Source organism: Mchenga conophoros, linkage group LG12 (assembly GCF_057382185.1).
Source record: "Mchenga conophoros isolate Kocher_MC1m ecotype Shallow Benthic linkage group LG12, M_conophoros_male_GT1.1, whole genome shotgun sequence".
NCBI lineage: Eukaryota > Metazoa > Chordata > Actinopteri > Cichliformes > Cichlidae > Mchenga > Mchenga conophoros.
In genome coordinates, this window is record NC_140537.1 from 12,848,961 (window position 1) to 12,873,860 (window position 24,900).

Below are 24,900 nucleotides of genomic sequence, written 5' to 3' on the forward strand. Positions count from 1 at the left end.
ATGTTTTGGTGTGTTTTTGCATTTTGGATTCTTTTCTTCTTATTATGATGATGATGATGATGATGATGGTGATTATGAATCTATGTTTTAGTTATTCTTGTTTAGGGATTAGTTCGTAGGTTTTGTGTTCTCTTGTTTATTGCAGGTTTAGTTCAGTGTCTAGTCTGTCTCAGTGTCGTGTCTGCGTCTTCGTGCAGTGTTTTCTTGTTTCCTGTTTTTTTGTGAAGGTCTGCGTCTCATGTGAGTGTGTTCAGTTTACCTCCCTTGTCTCGTCTCGTTAATTACTCCCAGCTGTGTCCACCACTTGTGTGTAATCTCCCTGTGTTTCTTTGTGTGTATTTAAGTTGTGTCTTCTGTCATTGTAGTTGCTGGTCCGTCTGTATATCCACCATGTCTCACTCGTGTGTTTTCCCTGCTGTCCGTCGTCATTCTCCGCTGCTCATCCTCCTTCATGTTCATGTCCGGGTTTGTGTTCACTAGTTTAGTTGTTCTCAGTTTAGATAGCCTTCTGTTCCTTTTGCCGTTTGCCCATTTTTATTTTGTGTTTAATAAACCACCCTCACACCTTTGCAAGTGCCTGCATTTGGATCCTCCTTTATTTCTTCCACACGGCTCATCTCACTCGCCGTAACAGCCTTAGACCAAAATACTTATTGGACCTACAATAATTAGACCTATAAAAAGTCATCTTAAAAACGTGTGGCATTGTGCACTGTAGGCAGAGCTGTGAGAACATTTGTGTAAACCGGAAGGAGTCCAGATGAATTCTGCCAGAACAAATGAAACATGACCTCCGAGTTTCATCTGGTACCCATGCTACCTTTAAAAGCTTCCTTATTCTTGGACACTTCTAAAGTAGCTTTGTATGACTCAAAGTTCAGAATAATCTTTGCTTTTCTTATACTGACCACTGGTGAAGTCGCTCCATTCAGTTCAAAAAAATCATTAAAAGCCCCAAATTAGCAAAGCACTCATGCCTGTGATGAGCCTGATCACAACTGTACTACAGAGATCTAAAATGCATTTTAGTATTCAGGTTTGTAACAAAATATGATGTAAGATCAACTCTAGTCCAACACCTTTAAAATCTCACAAGCTTTAAAGCAGGGGTCCCCAATCCCAGTCCACGAGGGCCAGTGTCCCTGCAGGTTTTAGATGTGTCCTTGATCCATCACAGCTGATTTAAATAGATAAACAACTGTCTTGAAGTTCTCCAGAGGCCTGGCAATGAACTAATCATGTGATTCAGGTGTGTTGACCCAGGGTGAGATCTAAAACCTGCAGGGACACCGGGCCTCGTGGACTGGGATTGGGGAACCCTGCTTTAAAGCAACAAAAAACTTCCCAAACAGAAATCAATTTCAGCTTTCAGCGGCCTCAGAGTGCATTTAATATCTTATTCGGTCATGATAACAAACATGTTAGCCTAAGATATTCTCACCATTATTTCTATGTGAGTAAAAATAGGCTGGAACAGACAGACGCAAACATAATGATAAGACTGAGCTGTCAAACCTTATTATGCGACTGAATGGAGCGTCTGAAAAGTTTTTTCAGTGCGGAGGCGACTTTGAGTTCTTGGGGCAGTTCATGTATGAAACTGGCTGTTAATAAAGTCCAAAAATGTACTGCCTGTTCTGAGAAGCAAAAATATTAAATCCTCACATAAAAAGGCCACTGAAATCTGAGCATAAGCATCTGCAACAGACACAGCATGACTCAGCTCCTGGCTTATATGTAGCTGTGCAGATTCACAATGACACATCTATTAAAATCTATTAATTTTAGACGCGCAACTATTCAACGGCACGCGCAGCTGTCTTTGTTTTATGTGCTGTAACACTGCAGTTAGCCTACAATCACTCCTTGAGATGATCCACTAATAGTAACATGTCTAAATAAATCACTGGACCAGCATCTTTAAATTACACATGTTTCACAGGCTGCTCTACACTTAAATAACCCCTGCACAACTTTGATTATAAAGTTGCAGTTGCAATGTCAGGAGTCTTGTTTTCTTAAGGGAGTGGTTTAGAATTTGCTAAGTGGAACGAAAGCTTAAGAGCGAATAAGTAAGCCTTCCCCAGCTTCACATCTGCCTCTAATCCATAAAATTACACCTGTCACTAGAAAGTTAGATTTATTAAAACTATTTCCTTATCCGAGAAGGAAAAACTATTAAAACGCACAAAGGCCTTCAATCAGCACTTAATTAACGCGGCAACCTTTTTTCTACCCCCCCCCCCCGTCCTCCTCCTCTTGCGCCTGCAATCACGTTCCTATCTGCCAGATTAGTTTAAGGATGTGAATGCAGATGGGAAATGACCAAAACAACTTTGAGGCCTGCTAGTGGAGAGAGTAAGTACGCAAATAAAAACGACAGCACGAGGGAAAGAGAGAGAGACGGAAGAGGGGATGCTGCAATAGTCGATTAACTTTTCTCTCTCCACAGTTGTGTCAACAGACGTGGCCTTTATGTCAAGTCAAGTGTGTCATTTGAGCAAAGAGAACATCGCTTAAATAACCATTCACACGGTGCCTGTGAGTGTGTGTGTGTGTCTCCTTCCAAATGTGAATGATCAGCAACTTTTTAATTCAACAGTAAAAATCACTCTGGAGATAAGCCTACTGAAGCCATCTAACTGATGCTACTAACTCAAATTGTGCACATCCAAAGTGACAACTACTTTTTTAGCGGCTAATGTGAAGTCAGGCTGTTGAGTTCAGTAGTTATGAACACATTAAAAAAATAAATACACATACTAAAAAGCTGTCATCAGTGAGGAACTTACTTTAATGTCTTATAATTGAAGGTCATGAAGATGTTTACAAGTCACTAAGAGGCCATTCTCCCAAACTCGATATAGTCATTCAAAGAAAAGCACTTTATGGGCTGACCTTTGCTGATCATAGCTGGACTCCTTCCTGCGGCAGTGGAGAGTCACCACTCGGTGGCCTTCGCTCCTCACATCTTGACTAACTATCCACTGGGTGGGGTTGCTGGGGCGAGCGCCGAGGAACGTCACGCCTTCTTTTAACTTCACTCTGCGGAGAAAGCAAAGAAAACGTGCCCAATGATTGCATATGTTGTTGTACATCTACGAGTTACAGGATGGATCCTTTTTTTGGTCATTCTGTTCTGTTCATCACTAGCGTGCCTTCAGCTGGTTGTAAAAATGCGTGTCATTTCATATTTGCGCATCCTTTATGTGCGCGTTTCTCTACACTCTCACCAAGATTTGATTGAAAATGTATCAAAACGAACAAAGCAAAGCCTCGCCGGGATGTGCCATGTGTGGTAAATGTGCTGTTTGCCATGACATCAAGTGGGATGTGACCGTATCATTATGCTATTCCTCTCCGTTCCTCGCCTCCATCAGTAATAGATTCACTCCCTTGCAGTCTGAAAGAAAATTTATAAAAAGGTTTCTTTGACTGTGGCAAAATAACAGCATCAATGTCCTTGGCTTAGCAGGCTACAAAGAACAAAAAAAAAAGTCCCAAGGAAATAAAAGAACATAAAATAAATCAAAATCTTTGATGAACATAACCCAGATTATAAAGCACATCCTCTGAACAGAGACTGATTTAAAGGTAAAAGTGCTGACATAAAATATGTTTAGGCTAATGTTTCAATCAATAACATGGTCCCAGCCCCGTACGATTTTATCGGAGAGTGGCAGCAAAGTTCCAAGATTGAAGAGAAGACTAAATTATAACAGAAGGCCCAATCACTTTCCCCATCCAATCCATACCAGGTTGGCAGATGAGACCAAAGATAAGGCTTTGCTTTCATCCTGAATTTGTTACTGCACTTTAAAATGCAATTGCATGTCTCCATGCCAATGAATATAGCGGCCCTCCCCAGTCAAGCCTCTTTCTTTGATGTAATATCGTCTCATGTTGTGAGGGCGGTTATATGTGAGAAGTGAAATGGGTAATATGACAGATGGTATTCTTCATCTCTCTATAGGAACAAAGATAAACACACTTAAGGCAGCTCTGTGAGAGTGCGCATACTCCGTGTGTTTGTGCGCGCGCGTGTGAAATAATATTTCTTTGTGTTGCTGTTTCCGAGATAATTTGATGTCTTTCTGCCAGCTGCTTCCCTTTTGAGATGTGCACATATAGATGAGATCATATAGAACATTTATAGAGTTTTCTACAAAGCCGCATGTTTAGTCTCGATCAGAGTATCCAATTTTTGGACGATGCAGTGATAGGTTGCCATCTTTCAGACCATGCTCAGAGTACAGTGAATCGTGAGATCCGCTGACAAATTGCAGGTCTGTGAATAACAGGCAGTCTTCGCACAGTCAGCTGCCTAAGTATCTGGTAAACATATATTTTGCCTATTTTGGCTACCTGTGAGGTAAAGGATTCACTTTAAATACCTTTAGTTCACATATAAATGCTTGCATGGGCTTTTCCTTGAGTATTTGCAGAGATATTACAGTTTTATACCCCTTGTTGAATGCTTAGACCAGCTGATCAGCAGCTGTTAATAGTCCCAGACTGGTTTCTACAGCCTCGCAGCTGCAGCTCTGAAACACTAAAACACTTCAGGTCAGGTTGTTTGCTTCTCTAATAGCTTTCAAAGCTCACCTTTGCTCTTTAGCCTTTTCACGAGTGTCATTCTGTGAACAGTATAAGATGTTAGCTTTAGATATTTAGAATTATGTTTTAATCATGTTCTATATTTTTTAATTATTTTCTCTTATTGTTTTGTGATTTCAACTTCTCCATTGTTTTAGTGATTGTTGTGTAGCATTTTAGTGAGCATCCATACATGAAGAGCAGTCTCCTGTGGGTCATCTTAATAGAATGCAACATGTTGAAAAAATGCATGTGTTGGTGTCACGCCATTATTCAGCTGATGCTCTGCAGCCTTTATCAAGCAAAGGAAACACAACTGAAGATTAGTGAATTAACACTACAGAAATACAAATAGTCTAAATAGTAGCATAAGGCTACTCTAATGCACTTACACTTAAAGGAAAATTAGTGAAACTTTAATAATCAGCCTGTTTACAGCAGTTGTGTGGCATCCTTTGTGAGAAACTGGCAACACTGACAAGGAAGAAAAGCCTAAGAATCCTTCTGGATATTTTTGCCCCTAATTGATTTGAACAGTATTTGTTAAATCTGTAAACTGGCAGAGATCGATTCAGCACTAAAAATCACCAAGGTGCCCATGAAAAGTGCTGCTCTTCTCAGAAATCCAGTGAGGAATGTAATTCTCACAGTATTTCTTTTACTTGCAGGTGTTCAAGCTACAAACTGCGCAAAAAAGAGATAAATACAAACTGAACTGGCCCTACGGTACCAGCTCTGCTGCTTGTTATATTATCATCAGGCTTTTGTAGAATAATAAAATTCATACTCATGTTTGTGTACTACTGCAGTAAGAGTGAGTAATAGCTCATAACAAAAAGTGGCCATGATACAATATATTTGTCCACAATGTTGGCTACAAGGCTATTATGTATTTCCTTTGAGGGAATGCAAAAAGATCCCGGTTGTTGAAATACTCGAAAACAGCGTGAAATCACAGATAGAGGGAAAGTAGCTACATCAAAAAAAAAAAAAAAAGATTTACCACTGCATGTTGTTATGCAATCACAGAGAACATCCGAAAATAAAAGCTTGATGCCGCTCTTAAAGGATTAATCACACACTAGGTTTTTTTTCTATTAAAACTAGATTCACTGTTTAAACCAGAGAGAAAGACAATGCTGTGGTAAAACTTTCAAGCAGTGGCAAAACAACACAAAAAGCTCGTGTACAGTCCTCCACAGGTCCCAGTGGATGCAGCAGGGTCTTGTATCTGGTTTCTTTACACTTGAGTGATCAGGATGTCTATCAGTGGCTTCTAGTGAGGTCTCACAATGTTTTTAGTCCCAGAGGGGAACCAGTCATTACTCCACAGACCATCTCCGAGCTCACAGAGCAGTTGTTGGAGTGCAGTTGAAGTGTCTTTTATTGACTTAATGATCACTTTGGGCTTGAACCAGACAGTGTAAGAGTCACCTGCAGGTTAAATAGCTCACATTCAATCTCAGTGACTTCTGGATTTATGCTGAAACCTCAGTCAGGCATTCTCCATGTAAATAATCCTCATCAAAATGCACTTTTTTTTTTTACATAATGCTAACATTACTAATTTAAACTAAAAGAAAGAACAGTACAGGATAGTTTCATTATAGCAGGACAATTATAAACATGCCAAACTTATGCTACAGCCAAAGTCAGATGTGGTGTGAAGAATTGGTGCCAGTTCATTGTTTACTAGGTGTGGGTGTTCTAATCTGCTAATTGTAATTCAGGAAATAAAATAAAAATAAAAATGCATGGAAATCAATACTAAAATGCTATGTTAATCCATTCAATACTTGTCAAGTCATCTCAGAAAAGCCCAGAGCGTGACTCTGCAGTGGATATTAGAGGAACAGTCAGGAAATTGCAACATAAGTTGGCATGAAAAGGGTTTAAAAATCTATGCAGCAATATTCCCATCCCTACAGAGCGGTGACATATACATAGTTGAAAATAAACACTAATATATATATAGGCTGCTGTACAAATGCATGAGTCATCTTTATGCTTGCATTATTTTTATGTGTTTTTTTTGCTTGCCTTACAAATTTCAAGCTAAACTTAATCACACAGCTCTATGACAGGACTCCGGTAAAGAATGAAGTACAAGTCAGAAAGTAATCCTTCTCAAAGCTTGACAAGCTGACACTCCTCTCAAAAGTGAAGGAGAGAACACTTTATATCAATGCATCTGGGCTCTCCTCAGTCACTAAATATGTCTCCTGTGCAGCCACAGCACTGAACTGTGTCTGAATGTTCTGAATATTAAATATTACACAACTACAGGGGGAGGAAAGAGACAACAGCCCACAGTGGGAAGAAAGAGAACAGGAAAAGAGCGTTTAGCTGGCAGTGTAAAGTGACGTAAGATGCAACTTCTTTAAAGTGTCAGCGACTCTAAGAGACACTGACAAGCCTAATTTATACCACAGTACTGTAAGACAGAGACAAAAAGGACTGAGTAATTTGAGTAATGGATGCAGGGAGTACATGGTTTGTACTCCCAGTTGTAGTTTTCAAATCACAGCTTGCTATTTATGCTGTAAAAAAGAAATAAGTAACATAGCTATAAGTAAGGTATTTACATTTTTTCATCAAGCTAATGATGAAAAAATGATTGTAATTTATTATGTTTTGACTACTTTTGAAATGGGCAGTAAAGCTGAAAAGTCCTAAAACACACATTTAACCCTCTCAGGCTCAAATTAAGTTTTTGTTGCTAATGCACAAAAGAATACCTGCAGTGGTACTTCTAAGTAAAAAAAACCTCATAAAATATGTATGTGGGGTAATCAGGTTGTTAGCTTTTACTTGTTGCAAATCTGCAACGCCTGCCTTGAGGGTTAAACCAGAAAAAGCCAAAAATACAGCTGAGAGTCAAGCAGTCACACAGCATTTGGTAGTCAGTTGGTTGTAGGCACTGATTTAAATGGCAGATGAGTGAGTTCAAATTCAAAAAAGGAAGAAAAACAAAAATCAGCTAAGAGGCGCTGTCTACCCAAGCCTCATCCCAAGGGCTTTGCTGATTGGCACTGTCAGGAAATATGAGAATATATGACAAGTTTGAGGCTAGATTTGATCAAGCAGAGGGACATACTGACCTAAGAGGTTATTATGTTGTTAGCTATATCTGTCAACACACAGCATAGAAGATGGATGTAGCTAGCTTGACACCACCCACTGGTTTCTGAAGTCATGTTTTACAGACCTTTCCACCATGACCATTTTGGCTGCAAGACATCCACACACTCATTGGCTAACAACACATGTCATGGCACAAATAATCCTCACATTTGAAACGCATGGCCAAGGTTTCCAAAAAATACTTATTATTTTTTATTTTTTGTTCAGTATGAGCTAAAATGAGTCACTGAGCCCATTTTTAATTTATTTTTTAAGGTACTTCCACATTTGCTTAATTTTTATGACTCGAAAGCCACGCCTATGCTTAATACTGTCTGTGGTTCAATCATTCACCTGACTATGGTAGACTGGCAGAAGGAGAAAAAGACGAGGGCTTTGAAAATGTTGTCTGTCTCTCAGTTATTTCAATAACTTTATGATCGGACAAAGAAAGCACTGCAAAAGGATTGGTTTCTAAAACCAATCCTTTTGTGAGAGAACAGAGAACTATTCAAACTATTTGTGCTTGTGTATATATATGTGTGTGTGTGTATATATATATATATATATATATATATATATATATATATATATATATATATACACATCAATATTGAACCGTTCGATACAGTGCCTTCGGTTCGGTACGCATATGTATCGAACAATACAACATTTGTAATTTATTTGATCAACTTTCCTTCTGACGATGCTGTCTGTGTTGAGCGCTCAGTGAATCTGTGTTTGACTACTCCGCCTAGGCTGCACTGTCGAGCGCAGATCCACTGAGCGCTCAACACAGACAGCATAGTCAGAAGGAAGAGCGCAGGGCAAGCTAGCGAGACAGAAGTTAAGCTCTCCTTGCAACAGGCAAATTGAACCTCATTCAGATCTGGCGTTTGGAATTATTTTGGTTTTCATGTGAAGGTAAGCGAGTCATGGACTAAAGTAAAACAGTATGTTGGATGTGCCATGCAATGCTCAATTACATGGGTGGGAACTAGTGTGTTAGCGCAGTTAGCTCGTTAACGTGTTGGCCGTCTAGCCCCATGCACGGGGCGATCGGCGGTAGCTCGTTAACGGAGATTTGCCGTGTTGTGGCGTTAAGGTCATTTCAACGAGATTAACCTGAAAGCACTAGTGGGAACACAACGAATATGACTGCACATTTACGCCGACATCATCCTAGTGCAAAGACAAAAACAACAAGCATGCTACTAACTTTAGCCGAGTCATTTAGACAGCTGTTAGCACGTGATTCTCCTTATGCTGCTGAGAATATAGCCCAGAAGAAGCGGATAGTATAGCTTTTATTTTGGAAAGAGCCATTTCTCTGTAATAAACTCTCTTTTCCAAAGATGAGTGATTCCTCAATCAGATACAGGGCTCGCAAAATCGCTAGCCCGACGTCCCGGAGCTAGCGATCTTTTTCAGATGGGCTACCCTGCCCGTCGGGCTATTGTAGGAAAAATATATGTCAATGCTTTTGCATTCTTTCAGAAATGTAGCTGGGTAATTATGTCATTGGCATCGGTGAGCCACTGTCAATATGTGACATATTGAAATCGCGTTTGAATTTGCGCTTGTTTTTTTGCTTTCACTTTGCAATCGTGCGAACTGTGTATAGAGAGCGACAGCACTGATCTGTGAGTGATGATAATTTGTGCACCAATTCCTCTGACATCGTCTTATTAATCGTTAGCTTACTATGCAAACATGACAAGTGAAATCTCCCGCAGCTTAAACATGTGAGAGGTTGATCGCGCAGAGAATCGCTGAGCTTATGTGAGTGCGTGTGTAAAAGCATTTCAGTTCTGCTGAGCCAAATAAGACAGGTCAGGGTGAAGAAGTGACAGCCAAAGAAAAGCTTACCACAAAACAGAGAAGTTATGACAAATCAGACTATAAGGCAAAAAGAAAGTGCAGCTTTATGGTTTCATGGACAAAAGAATTTCTGTGGCTGCAATATGACGAGCTAAATAACCAGGGGTGCACATAAGTGGTCCGCAGGTGCGCATTCGCTGTCAAAATAAAAAACACGCACAAGGGTTAGGGTTAAATTTAAAAACTGTACTTTTGAGTTAAAATATATATTTATAATTTTAATAAATGACAAATTAAAAAGGCATGAACATTTTTTTTTAAAATATCGAACCGTGACACCAAAGTATCGAACCGAACCGAACCGTGAATTTTGTGTATCGTTGCACCCCTAATATATACATACACATATATATATATATATATATATATATATTAGGGGTGCAACGATATTCGTATCGATATTGAACCGTTCGATACAGTGCTTTCGGTTCAGTACGCATATGTATCAAACAATACAACATTTGTAATTTATTTTATCAACTTTCCTTCTGACGATGCTGTCTGTGTTGAGCGCTCAGTGAATCTGCGTTCGACTACTCCGCCTAGGCTGCACTGTCGAGCGCAGATCCACTGAGCGCTCAACACAGACAGCATAGTCAGGAGGAAGAGCGCAGGTAGGGTTGCCAACCGTCTCTTAAAATACGGAATCGTCCCGTATTTCGAAACAAAAGTACACGTCCCGTATTGAGCTAATAAGGGACGCACTTTGTCCCGTAATACAGTGAGAATCAAAAGTAGTCTATAAATGTTTATGGAATTAACACTTTGTTTGAAAACATAATTCCCAGCCCCTCTCCTGCTTTGTGACCAATGAGCTGACAGCACACTTATGACAATTCGAGTATGACAATTCAGATTACCGCTCATCTCATTGGTCGAGGAAAGGTCGCTTGCGGAGAAAATACCGGAAGACAACAGATGACCACAACAAGAAGCATGGCCAACAGGGAAACAAACGCCGACACTGCGGTGCAAGTCTCGGATGACAGTACACCTAAAGCTGGGCAAACACTGTGCGATTTTTTTCAGTCACGTTATTCAGCTCCTGCTCAAACTGCACGATTGACTCGCAGGGGTTAGAAGTTCGTATGTCACGATGTACTCTCACACTATACCGCCCGATGCTCTGATGCGACCTGAGTGCTCACACTGTGCCTCCATAACATGAAGGTTATAACAGAAAATCTGTCGCTCGCTCTCTCTGTCTTTCACTCACACAGACACACCACCACCATCAACTTTGCTAAATTGCTAATGAAAAACATGATCAGGCAGCTGTGATTGAGCAGCAGTGTAAATCCAACTATTTTCACGGTTGTTGTGGTCGTGATAATTTTGTGATGCCACATCGAAAAGGCTCGGATGAGCTTTCCAAAGTTCTACAAGTTGTGCCTCCATCGCTTGTGTCCAGATCACACGCTGCACAGCCGTGCTGCAACGTCTTTTTCACGGCGTTTACGTGTTTGCGCGCGAGCAGTGTGAGCGCCTGTGGTGACACCCTCACGAGCGATTGATGATCGGGAGCTGGTCGTGAGGTGTTAATCACTTCTCTTTACCCCACGTATACTACACGACGCACGATGAAGGCCAAAATCGGTCCGATCACTCAAAAATCGGCTCAAAATGGGCCAAAAATCGCACAGTGTGAGCCCAGCATTAGAGCAGCAATGTTTGTTCCCCTCAGAGAAAGGGAAGAATGGGAAAAGGAAAACACCTGGCTGGAAAACGTTAATATGGGCATGTGCAGTGAATATCAGCGCTATGTGGCCAGAAGTGTGATAATATAATTTATTTTGTGTAATAAACGACTGCAAGGATAGATGATTACAACAAATTGATGACTAATACATAAAAGTAATACATAGATGAATAATGATGATGAGTTATGATGCGTAATCATGGGAACAAGCGGGTTTACAAACAGGAGCAGCTGATTAGCTTTAGAAAAGCTGAAATAATACCTCAACTGAAGCCAATTGTACTAAATGCACTAAATGTGCACTGTTACAAGAATATTTTTCTTTCTATTGTTTTCTATTATTTTAAGTTAAGCAGGACAGAGTGCTTTTAAAGAAAGATTTACTTATATTCTCAAAAGTTAAGCATGACAGGCTTCTGTTTAAGAAAGAGACCTGTTTTACTGTGTTAATGTTGTCATTTTGAGCTAAAAATAAATGGCTAAATGATCATTTGTTTCACATGTGTTCATATCACAAAGAATAGAATATGCATGTACTTAAATCAACTTCAAGTCAAATGGTTAAAAAAATAATTTCACACACAAAAAAAGAGCTAGAAAATTCACCACACTGGGAAGGGTGAAGACAACTGGGTCGCCCGGCCCTGGCCACGAGGTGTCCCTTATTTATTTTTCAGGGAGTTGGCAACCCTAAGCGCAGGGCAAGCTAGCGAGACAGAAGTTAAGCTCTCCTTGCAAGATGGACCTCCCCCACTCTCATTCAGATCTGGCGTTTGGAATTATTTTGGTTTTCATGTGACGTATGACCCTGAAGGTAAGCGAGTCATGGACTAAAGTAAAACAGTATGTTGGATGTGCCATGCAATGCTTAATTACATTGGTGTGAACTAGTGTGTTAGCGCAGTTAGCTCGTTAACGTGTTGGCCGTCTAGCCCCATGCACGGGGCGATCGGCGGTAGCTCGTTAACGGAGATTTGCCGTGTTGTGGCGTTAAGGTCATTTCAACGAGATTAACCTGAAAGCACTAGTGGGAACACAACGAATATGACTGCACATTTACGCCGACATCATCCTAGTGCAAAGACAAAAACAACAAGCATGCTACTAACTTTAGCCGAGTCATTTAGACAGCTGTTAGCACGTGATTCTCCTTATGCTGCTGAGAATATAGCCCAGAAGAAGCGGATAGTATAGCTTTTATTTTGGAAAGAGACATTTCTCTGTAATAAACTCTCTTTTCCAAAGATGAGTGATTCCTCAATCAGATACAGGGCTTGCAAAATCGCTAGCCCGACGTCCCGGAGCTAGCGATCTTTCCAGTCGGGCTACAAAAATCTCTCTGCCCTGCCCGTCGGGCTATTGTAGGAAAAATATATGTCAATGCTTTTGCATTCTTTCAGAAATGTAGCTGGGTAATTATGTCATTGGCATCGGTGAGCCACTGTCAATATGTGACATATTGAAATCGCGTTTGAATTTGCGCTTGTTTTTTTGCTTTCACTTTGCAATGACAGCACTGATCTGTGAGTGATGATAATTTGTGCACCAATTCCTCTGACATCGTCTTATTAATCGTTAGCTTACTATGCAAACATGACAAGTGAAATCTCATGCAGCAAGCTTAAACATGTGAGAGGTTGATCACGCAGAGAATCGCTGAGCTTATGTGAGTCCGTGTGTAAAAGTAGCAGTATATATATTTTAGTTCTGCTGAGCCAAATAAGACAGGTCGGGGTGAAGAAGTGACAGCCAAAGAAAAGCTTACCACAAAACGGAGAAGTTATGACAAATCAGACTATAAGGCAAAAAGAAAGTGCAGCTTTATGGTTTCATGGACAAAAGAATTTCTGTGGCTGCAATATGACGAGCTAAATAACCAGGGCTGCACATAAGTGGTCCGCAGGTGCGCATTCGCTGTCAAAATAAAAAACGCGCACAAGGGTTAGGGTTAAATTTAAAAACTGTACTTTTGAGTTAAAATATATATTTATAATTTTAATAAATGACAAATTAAAAAGGCATGAACATTTTTTTGTATCGAAAAAATATCGAACCGTGACACCAAAGTATCGAACCGAACCGTGAATTTTGTGTATCGTTGCACCCCTAATATATATATATATATATATATATATATATATATATATATATATATATATATATATATATATATATATTTTTTTTTTTTTTTTTTTCACCAAACAATGTTTGATGTAACTTCTTTGTAAACATTATAAAGGATTAAAGTTTACATTTAACCTGTAATCTCATTAGTTAACGCTGTAAGTTGTGATCATTCCTTTCCGACACACATACAATCATCACTCTTTCTCAGATAAAGCGAAGGAGCTGGCAGTGCAAGTACTGTAAATTCTAGCCTCTTATTTCTCCCTAGAATCCGTTGCTCTCTCCGCCAGCCATTTTCCCTCAGACCTGATTATATGCTCAGACTCCTCAGGGGCTCCTTTAATAAATAGTGATGAGCTAAGTAGGAGAGCTACTTCTCAGCAGGGCAGTGAGAGAAATAAACATTTCTGGGGGAAATCCAATAAGGTTGAGACTGACGATAGTCCCTATGCAGCATTCTGTATCCCGCAACTGAGGCTGCACTCCCCTTACCTCCGTGGCCTGTTTCCATCAGTCTCTGTTGGGCTGCTCTTGGCTCACTTGCATCACAGGGCTTGGTGACCTATTCTAACCATTTCACTCCACTGACTCCTCTGAGAACCATATGCATCTGCAATCAGCAGCTCCCAAGGAAGCTTTTCCTGTTTTATTGTGCCATCCCGCCTACATAAACAGTGTGAAGGGAATGCAAGAGCTCAGTGGGAAATGAAGAAAAGAGGGAAGCTGCAGTGTGAGGGAATGGCAGAGAAACAGCAGGAGGACAGTACTTTGTAATGGTTGAACAGTAAAAAGCGTCGCCTCATCTATGAGTGTGCTGCTTCATAGAACATAACTGCTGCAAGAGCAGAGATCGGAACGAACACACACACATATACAACATGCCAAGAAATTGAAAAACCAAAACTAAAACAATGATAATAATAATGTAAAAATTAAAAAAAAATCAGGCCAAACACCCACACTTAAATCCCAAAGCGACATATCGAAACACACGGATTCTGTTTCACAAAGGCACAATAAGGCTTTAAAACTTTTGCTGATTCTTAAAAAAATAAAACATGGTTTTTATTTTTATACTTTTTGCTGATTTTTGTTTGCATGTGTGACACAGAGTTCATGTAGGGGTCATGTAGTGTAAATGCTCATATAGTGGAATTAACATCAGCACCTCTCCCTCTGTTAGTTTGCTTTGCTTATTGATGTTAGCTACCGTCCTTTTATGTCATAATAGCTAGCTTGGCATCCACTGAATGGATTGCTCAAGATTACCAAGACACCCAGAGGCCTTTTGTTTACCCATCAGGTCAGAGTTTTTACTTATTCTGCAAAATATCTTAGCAGCTAGCAGATAGACTGCCTTGCAAATTCATGTTTGCTGTGCAACATGCCCAAGTTGCTCTGAGGAAAGCCCCTGTCCTGTGTTTGTTGAGAACTTTATTGTTAGCATGGAGAAGAGGACACAGGTTATATTTGTCTATCTCAGCAAACACAGCAAACCAAGTCCAAGTATCAATTTAATTAAATTATATTTATATAACTCCAAATCACAACAGCAGATGCCTAAATGTGCTTTATATCATAAGGTAAAGACTCTAAAGAGAAATACAGAGAAAATCCCAACAATCAAATGACCCCCTTTGAGCAAACACCTGGCAACAGTGGCAAGAAAGACTCCCCTTTTTAAAGAACAAATCTCCATCACAACCAGGCTCAGGGACGGCACTCATCGTTGTCTTATCCAGGTAACTTCAGGGTTACCTCTGGGTTGTCTGTACTACCAATGTGGTTCACTTCTTACCTGGGTATATTGCTATGGTAACTTCCAGGTTAGAGATCAGCAGGTGCCTTCTGACTGTTAAACATCACCGAGGCTGCGGCTGAGAGTTTTAAACAACAGTTTTTGTTTTTAATGTTAAATTAATGAATTACTTGATTACAGTACAGCACATTCTCCTGTTGCTTAATGATAGAGTTGTGATAGTTTGATACTGTTAACTTACACAGTCTGCACTTTTTTCTTTCCAGGCTTCAAACAGGCTAAACTTTATTAATATGGTAGCTCGTTCCCAATTTCACTGACCAAAGCTGTTAAAGCTGCACACTTGTAGTGCTGCTCTAGTCTACAGTACTTTTCCTCTCTCACACACACACATCCCCCTGCTTTGTCTGTAGCAGCAGTGTTTCTTTAAGTATGTATTACATATTTAACCTTTCAGGGTCTGGGCATGCATGGGGGCGTTTTGCCTTTGCTTTCTATCTCTATCTCTCTCTTTCGATTTCTATTCTCTTAGATGGAGAGGTGGGCCAGTCTGTGGCTACAATTCTCCGCCATCCACTGTGGTCTAGTGCTTATTGCTAAGCAATTTGTCCAGTGACCTTGGGCCCCGGTTTGTCTCTAAGTTCTTCATCTGGAGCTCACTCTGTAGGCTATCTATGTTTCTGTGACGAGTCAAGCGCTGACGGCCAATCACCAGGCTTCGCTATTCATGCAACGAATCATTCTCTGGGGATCTACAGACTTGTCTGTACCTCACCCACCTGCCAACTTTCCACTGAATCACTTCTGGTTGCCACCACCCCCAGCCTGCCCACCAGCTACCCCTCCCAAGTCAGATTCCCTGACATTAATAACTTTAATCATTGGCTTTAATCATTTGTCACTGTAATAAATCTTTTACATTTTGTTTGTAGGGGTCTGAGTCTGCTGCTTGGGTCCAAAAACTGGTAACATCATGACAAAACTTGTCTAAAGAGCTTGGAAAGAACAGCATCTGGACTTCTTTAAGTTTCACTTCCCATCTGAGAAGCTTCTTCAGTTCTAAGAGCAACTGGTGAAGAGTCCCAGATTTTTAAGCCCTATTAGGAGTTTCCCTAAGAGTATCGTGGACCTCCTACTGATCCTCTGCCTAATCACATGAGCCAAGGTGTGAAAACAGGTGAGGGTCACAATTAGCCAAGGTTTCAGGTGAACTCGTTGTTAGACCTGGTGTATTGTTCCTGTATAAAATCAGTCACTCTGTTACCAGTAATTGTGATGGTCAGGTGCTGCCGGCTCTTCTTTTTTTCATGGACACGTGCTGCATCCTAATCCTAGGTGAACTTAGGAAGTTGATAACCAGCTTTGTGTGACTGCATATCCTGACTGTCAGTGTTAGGGTCAGAGAAGCAAGGTAATAGAAAGATATTCTGGGTGTGCTGAACTTGCTTTGTATTACAGGGCTCTGGTTAGCATCTTTATGATAATACTGTGATTTTTAGCATTTTAGCATGCTAATGTTAGCTGCTTCCTTCAAAGAGTTGGATATATTTAAGAGAAAAATAGAAATTTGTCTTTATTTTTTTTAAACAATTTGTACAATCATCTTTAAGTAGAAATGTTTTCACATTTTTAGATGAGTTCTCCCAGATCTTTGAAAAGGGGGCGTCAGGCAGGGGTGTTCAGGAGGATGGACTGGTTCTTTTAAGGTCAAAGTGCTGCTGTGCGACATCACAGAGTTTTGTTGTATAGACTTTAAGTCTTGTTTCTTTTAATTCACTCTTCAAGGAAAGAAACACTGTTTGGGTAAGTACAAAAACAGTGACAAAGATAAAGGGTAAAAGAAGCAGCAGAGCGACTGAGTCAATACATCAGAAGCCACAGAGCATGACTGCACAATCCCGTGGTGCTGCTCCTGGCTTCTCAACAGCAAAGGAAAAAAGATCTTCTGATGGCATGGATTACAAATAATCCTAATACGCGTTATTGAAAATGTCCTGCGATGTACACAGACTCAAAGATTAACAGTGATAAAATCAAAATGTTCATAACTGATTTAATGACACAGACCTTGACTGTCACTGTTCAACCTTTTTTTTTTAAGTCAATAAAAATATAATAAGAACAATTACTTTGCTCTTCTTGAGAGCACCATAATGTCAGCATAAAATTTAAGGATTCCTCACCTATACTTAAAACATACACACACACACACACACACACACACACACACACACACACACACACACACACACACACACACACACACATTAGTTACACCTGGATTGGCTTCAGAACTCCAAAATTCTTCACGGCATTGGCACAACAATGTGCTGTGCTCAGACATTTTGGTCCATATTGACACGATAGCATCACAGTTGCTGCAGATTTGATAGCACCACATCCATGATGCACTGTATCCCAAAAGGTGCACTACTGGGTTGAGATCTGGTGACTGTGGAGGTCTTTTGACCGCAACCCAATGTCACGTTCAAGAAACCAGTTTGCTTGAAGCAGCCATCAGAAGATGGGAAAACTGTGGTTAAAGCACTTAAAGTACTTTATACAACATGTCTCAGTCATCCATTCACACACACATTCATACAAGCACTTTTTTCTGTTTGCTATCTAGCTAACATAAAGCGATGGACATGACCAACCACAGTACCCAGGTAGACTGTGGTGGTTAAACAATGCTCAACTAATACTAAGGGCTTCAAAGTGGGCCAAGAATATAACCCCCGCACCATTACCTGGAGTGTTGATACAAGCCTGGATGGATCAGTGCTTTCATTATAGCCTCAATGTTACACATGGTGTGGTCTTCTGCTTCCATTGCCCATGATGCTCTTCTGCACACCTTTGTTGTAATGAGTAGTTACATCAACAAGACCTTTTCGTCCAGAGATCTGCCGTTCACTGGATTATTTTCCCCTTTTCGAACCATTCTCTGTAAACTCTAGTCAGAGTAAATCACTAGTTTTTGAAATACTGAGATCAGCCCATCTAGCACCAAAACTTAAATCACCCTTTTTCTGATGCTTAGTTTGATGCTCACTTCAGCAGGTTGTCGTGAACATGTCTACATGCAGAAATGCACTGATTTGCTGCCATGTGATTGGCTGAAATAATCACAGTTGAATGGGCATACATAATAAAGTGGCCAATGAGCGTATAAGAAATATTTGAGCTTTTATTTGATTTGCAAAAGGACTGTGACCAAAAGGCTGAAAAAACCCCTGTAAAAAAGTCTAAAACAATCAAATACATTAGACTATTATGTTTCTTTGGCTCATGTATCAATGGGGGAGCCACTAAATGCTGGCAACCTGCTCTACATACGGTAGTATTCGCCCAACAGGAGACACATTTGATTGGTTTTTCATTTCAGAATCACACAGCAGAGATTACAGAAGTGCCCATTGTTATGCTGAGAGCCCATAAAGGAGACGGGAAAAGCATTTTGTATGGAGATCTGTTTGCCAATTACTCTATCTTTTGTGTAGACACGGTGTGTGCAAAGAGGTGTGTGCAAAGAGAGGGGAGCATCTAAAATCCCATATGAAGAATTCATATGATTGCCATCATGGAGTGTGATTTTGTGGTGTTCTCACAGAATGAGTCCACCTAATTGGATTTTCATGACATCCAAGTGCACAGCAAGAGAGAAAAAAAACATGCAGGGGGGGGGACAAGCAGAACGGAACGAATAGATTCAAAAATACTTGGATGTGTTTACTCAGATACTTTAGGACTTATATTTGCACACATTTTCCTCCGGTTTCATTGGATACAAGGTTTTCTATAAAGCCAGAATAAATTGGAACTAATCTCATTCAATAATATTGCTTGACTCAGCCTGAAAGCTTGTGAAACAGTTCTGTGAATTGGAGTATCATCCCCTTGTTGAAAAATATTAAGGTAGAGGCGTTGATGTTTTTGCGAGCCGGTAGTGTGGCACAACAAAGGCTGCTGGAAAGTGTGTGTTTCCACTCTCTCCTGCATGGGGCCAAGCAGGCAGCCAGGGGCTAATCTGCAGATGAACGTGTGTAGACAAACATGATGCCTTTCATTTTGAGCAAAAAAGCAAGATTGGCACTGAAAACGTGCGTGCACATGGGCACACATGTACTCATGCGTGTATGGCTTGAACGTGTGCACACTAACAGGCCCGGGCCTGTGACAAAGAGATAATGTCACAGTGGTACCCTTGGCAAGAGACTGAATTGCACAGTTTTCACCTTTTTAGCTCATTTTCATTTTATTTCCAGTTTTAAAAAAATTGGGGAAATAAAAAGAACCATGCCCACACACGACTAGTAAATGGGAAGCAGTACTGATGGTTTTGGGCTCTGTTGCTCACATATTGATGTCTCACCTCTGGCTTCATGCAGCAGATGGGAGAGAGCCAAACAGTCCAAAGGATGAGTAATGAAATCTGCGCTGTAACTTATGATGTAACCCAAAACCCCTTTTAACCCTTTTTTTTTTTTTTTTTAAAGGTTCCTTCATGTAATGATCTGCTAGAGGGTTTGGGGGGGCCACAGCCCCGTCCTCCAGGGCATGAAGCAGGTATGGAGGAGATCAAAACTCCAGACATCCAGAGGCCCCCAGAACACAAGAGACCAAGGAAGACCAACAGAGGGGCAGCCGCGCCACTGTCCCAGAAAGAGCTGAGGAGAGTCCCAGATGAGGGCTCACTCAGCAGCCGCGGAGCAGAAGCCAGGGGGAGTTGCAGTGACGCGCCCGTGAGCTCCGCCGGCAGCCAGCCGTGCCTGAGTGACCGAGCCCCAGGCCGAGAGGCCAGGGGCACCCCACCTCCGAAGTGGCCCGAGCGAGTCCCAGGCTCCAGGCCCCGATAAACGGCCGCCAAGGAGTGAGCCGGTGTGTACCTGGACGCCCATCCCCGGACACAAAAAACCACCAACGCACCGATGTCTGAGGGAGTCCGCCACTGGCAGGGGAAGTGGTGGTAGGTGGAGATAGGCCTCCAAGCCTTGGAGGGCCTGAGATGTCCCCAGAGAGGTGGCGCCTGACACCCAACCTGACATATAGACACAGAAATACAGGCACACACAGATACAAACATCCATTCCCCCCCTAAGTTGTGGGATAAACCCCTTTTAACCCTAAGCCGTAACCTTTCACATAACTGAGAAATGTAACTACACGTCATATCGTAGGAGCCCGCAACTATTGTGATTGGCCAGTTGATTCCTCCTGCGTGTTTCCAGCAACTTTTTCACCTCAGTTTTTGAATTCATCGTCTCAGCATAAAGAATACCAATTATAATATAAATTCAAATGTCAGCAGTTATCTTGAGGGAGATTGTTGTAACTAACAAAATGGACATAAGGGAATGTCTGAAGAAGTGGAAAAACTTGAGAGGACAAGACTCAGCTGTACATCTGCATCTATAGGATCAAGGTCACTCTTTCGAGGATGCCAGTGTTCACTTTTCAGACAGAGAAGACTGATGGTTTGAAAGAGGAGTGAAAAAAGCCATCTATGTTGCTGTGAACGACCATCCTTGGACTGTAGGTGGCAGCTTATGGCACCAGCTGTCTTCCACCTACAGTCCAGTTTTGAGATCCCTTCTCAGACGTCTTAACAATGAATTGAATTGAGCTACGGTTTGGGAAAGGCCTTAAAGGGCACTGTCGGCGGATCCCGAGCCTGGCAGATCCCCATGTCCTAAACAGAAGTGAAGAAGCGAAAGAACTGAAAAGGCAAGGGAGGGTGGGGCATATAAACGGGAATGAAGAGCTTGTAGAACTGGGGGATCATATATAGAAAAAAACTGGAAGGAGCACGTTTGGAGGCAAGGTCGTGAAATTCAGATACTTTATCTCCAATTATTTGTACCTGTAGATACAGCAGTCACGCCTTCTACAGTCGTGATCCTCACATTCTCACTCTGACAGTACAAAATAAAGAAGAACAAGTAATAATTTTGAGCGTCATAAAACCCACAATGTAACAAAGCTGTAATTTGTTCATCTGAGTAATGGCCGCTGGAGTTGTTTTTAAATCTTGTTGTTCTATACTTTGGGACCAGAATGAAGATAGAAACTAAAACTCACTACGCAAAGTGTGCGAGTCGTCAAGAAAATTACTTCTGTCTTTTTGGACAATAGCCCTAAACAAGCTGCAACTGTAGGGGCACATTTATGTCAGTGCTAAATACAAGAAAACATGGCAGACTTCCAAAGGTACCTTAGAAAAGCTCATAGTTTATCACTCAGACTTGTTACTTGGCTCCAGCATTGTACCGACTACTAAAAAGTAATTTCAAACTAGATAAGCATACTTTATTTCCAAGTATGTGTGCACACCTAAGAGCATGATAAGTAAAGTCAAGCAGCTCTTATGAACTCCAGCTGCTGAAGTCTGGCTGAGAACATTAAGACTGTGATTAAGAACAGAAATTAGTATCATATCTTGGCACTGCATTTTTTGTGTGTGTGTGCATGTGTCCTATTTTAGTGTAGCAACCATTTATTTTGCAAGTGCTACTAATTTTTTCATCCTGCAAATGATCAAGTACTGAACAAAGCAAAGTATATCTAAAGCCAAAGAGCGACAAAATTAACGGAATTGGTCCAAAAATTTGTTTCGTCTTCAACGGACGAGCACACTGAGAAACGCAATTGCAGCAATCGAATTTTGTTCAAAAACACAAACAAAAAACACAGGTACACCAATGTGGTAAAATTGCAAGTGCCCTCCAAAAGGGTTACTGGCAGTTGATCTGATATTGCCATGCTGGAGTTATTTCAACAACACCAGCATTGATGTCGCTCCAGGACCGACACTGCAGCTGACAATTATGTAGCTGTGACGTGACAGCTTTGTGACTTGAGGGAAAATACAAAGAGTAGCGGGAGAAGTTTGCTGGCCTTTGGCAGCCGTTCTGGGAGAAAATCGGGGAGGGTAGTTACAGGGTAGAGTAACAAAATCCTCACAGGGGTAATGTGGGAGTCATTGATGTCCATTTGCATAGCTCGTTGGCTTTGCAGAGGGAGGAATACAGCTAATGTGGAGTGTATGAAAACACACTCGCATGTTGTCCTCCAAAAAAGCCAACCGTGCGTGTGTGAACGACTAGGCAAAGAATATTAACTGGAGGAAGGGGAATGAGAGCAGAATTTACCTGAATGGGGTCACAAAGCTATGACATCACTAAAATGTAATTGATCAGTTGCATGATGACCCTGGAGCAGCACCACTTATTATGCAGCAGGAACACCATCAAGGCAGTGACACCAGATTGTGCGGCACTTCAAATGAAACCTGTGCGCAGTGACACAGTGATTTGATGACTGGCATGGTGGTACAGAGCTCTGTCAGCGTGAAGAAGACAGGAGAGGTGCAGGGGCACTCAGTCCTTTAGGGCTAATGCTTAGTATTCAGCATAGAGTCAGCTCCTTAACCTTCCCCTAGAGCCCGGGGTTATTTACACCAACCCGTGACTTCCTGCCCGCTTTCTCATATTCCCTGATTCCCCACCCTGTCGCCAGGTCTCCCCTTCCCAAGGGGTACGGGAGTTGGTAAAAGATAAGCTGTGTTGCGGCAGAGGCAACTGACACCGCTTCAACAACACAAGGATTTAGCCTGCAAGCAGAAAGCTAATGCCCCGCGCGTGCAGGGAATCTCTGATACAAACCTGCACCCATCTGCTCATGTAGAGTTAAACACGCATGGAAGTGCACATGTTTGCACTCACACACTCGTAGGCTAATGCTTGTGCAGACACATTCAGCGAGTGAAAAAGCATAACAGAGGCACCCGGGAGTTTTCACAGAGGAGCAGACAGGCACACACACAATGAGGTAATGAACAGCCTGCCGCAGTAAACGGCCCCCGGCATGGCTTACTCTAATGCTTGCAAAATTGCTTTTAATTGGTGGAAGAGAATAAATCAATGCAAACTATGTTTGGAGAACAAGCAAAGAGGAAGAGAATAGGAAAGAGGGCAAAACCCCCCCCAAAAAACGCAGAGAGGAACAAAGGCTGGAGTGTGCAGATTATCAGACAAGGTTGCTCTAGAAATGAAAAATTTACATTTCCTTTCCTGCTTCCTCTCTCGCCTCTATCACCTATAAAGTGGTGTTACAGGTGCATTACAACCTTTTATAGGGGCAATAAACTGAAGATGTGAGCAGATGCAGGACCACACAGTGAGTCAGTAAGCCTGATAAGTAGTGGAGAATCCTTAGAGAGAGACAACAGACTTTGTGATTCACCCGCCTCACCCAGAGTTGCTTTGATGAAAATTAGCTGTCAGCCTATGACACTCATCCGATCGACACAACTTCATCTACAGCTCACTGACCTTTACAGAGAGAGCAGGGGAAGGACGTCCGCCCACCTCACACAGAGATCAACACAGTGAGAGACAAAACAATAACAACCTCAGACGCTCAATGAGATGACACCGGAAAAAAAAAGTTTGACTCACCACGGAAAGACGTGACTGAAGCTAGAGCTGAGGTGTACAAAAGGTTGGAGTGCTGTGCATGCAGTAAGTATTTATCTTTGTGTCTGCGCAGTCTGTGCTCCGGGGATAAAACGCAGTGGTGAAAAACATCAAATGACTTGAGGGAGATAAAAGCCCAAACTGCAGGTGAGAGGGACACCACACTACAGAAGACAAATCATATGAATCAAATCAAACCTGAGGAATAGATTACAATCTCAGTTATGTTGCCCTCTCATTACCGAATGCTCACGAAATGAAAATTGCACTTCTTCTCTTCAGTTACTCCAAAGGAGTTGATATGCTTTAAAATATTCAATTTTCAGGCTCACCAGGTAAAATCCATTAAAGCCAGCCAGTAATGTCAATTGAATTAGGGGTGCTTCGTATAAAGCATGGATTCCCTGTTCTTTCAGCTGAGCAGCTCTGCCGGCACCTTGTTTGTTACCACCATGCAGATGGGATTAGAAGGAGACACTGGCCGCTAATGTAACGACAGAACTTTTCAAATCATGCAAAACGACAGAGCCACTAACAGCATACTACACCATGGAGGGAAGGCATTGCAGTCAATTAAAGACTCAGTTCATACTGCACAGTTGGCACCTAAGCTGCTGTATCGCTGTCATCCAACTGCTACTAGTCCATGCAGTGTAAGCTGACTCTTGCCACCTAGAAATTACCTGTGTGAGCAAAACACTTTAGACACAACATCACATTTTGCTGTCAGATCTCTATATCCATTATATCCATATTTTTTACATTTATTTTTTAAAAGTTTTCGTTCATTATTTATTTTCTGTTATATATAATGTATATACTTAATTGATTAATGTCGCATGAGAAAAATGTCTAGGAAGGTTTTTTAAAAATGCTATATTTTTTTCTTTCTTTGCCAAATGGGTATGTAGACCTTCATGACATGCAAACTGAAATATTTCCAGGCTTTTTTGTTATAATTTTAATGATTATGGCTTTTAGCTCAAGAAGATCAAAAATTCAATATCTTAATTTATTAGACAATGTCATTTCAAATTTGAGTTATGTAACTATAATTCAAACAGTATAAATGCTGTTTATCTCTCAGTCTAGAACAGTACAGGCAACCACAATCACAGGGAGCACTGCTGACTTGACAGTTGTCCAGGTGACGATCAGCCATTCACAAGGATGCATTGTTGATATATAAGCCACAGAAGGTCAGGGCTGCAAAGGCCGGCTGTTCGCCGAGTGCTCTA

The 24,900-nt window shown here is 41.3% G+C and overlaps 1 protein-coding gene across 1 annotated transcript in view; it reads right to left on the reverse strand.

Moving 5' to 3' along the window:
- The window catches only part of LOC146562210 (transmembrane protein 132C), a 180,489-nt gene that overhangs the window by 100,773 nt on the left and 54,816 nt on the right, over positions 1 to 24,900 (reverse strand). Inside the window, exon 3 of the mRNA XM_085293775.1 lies at positions 2,899 to 3,045. Within this exon, the coding sequence (XP_085149901.1) occupies positions 2,899 to 3,045 (147 nt within the window). The remainder of the gene's footprint in view (positions 1 to 2,898; positions 3,046 to 24,900) is intronic.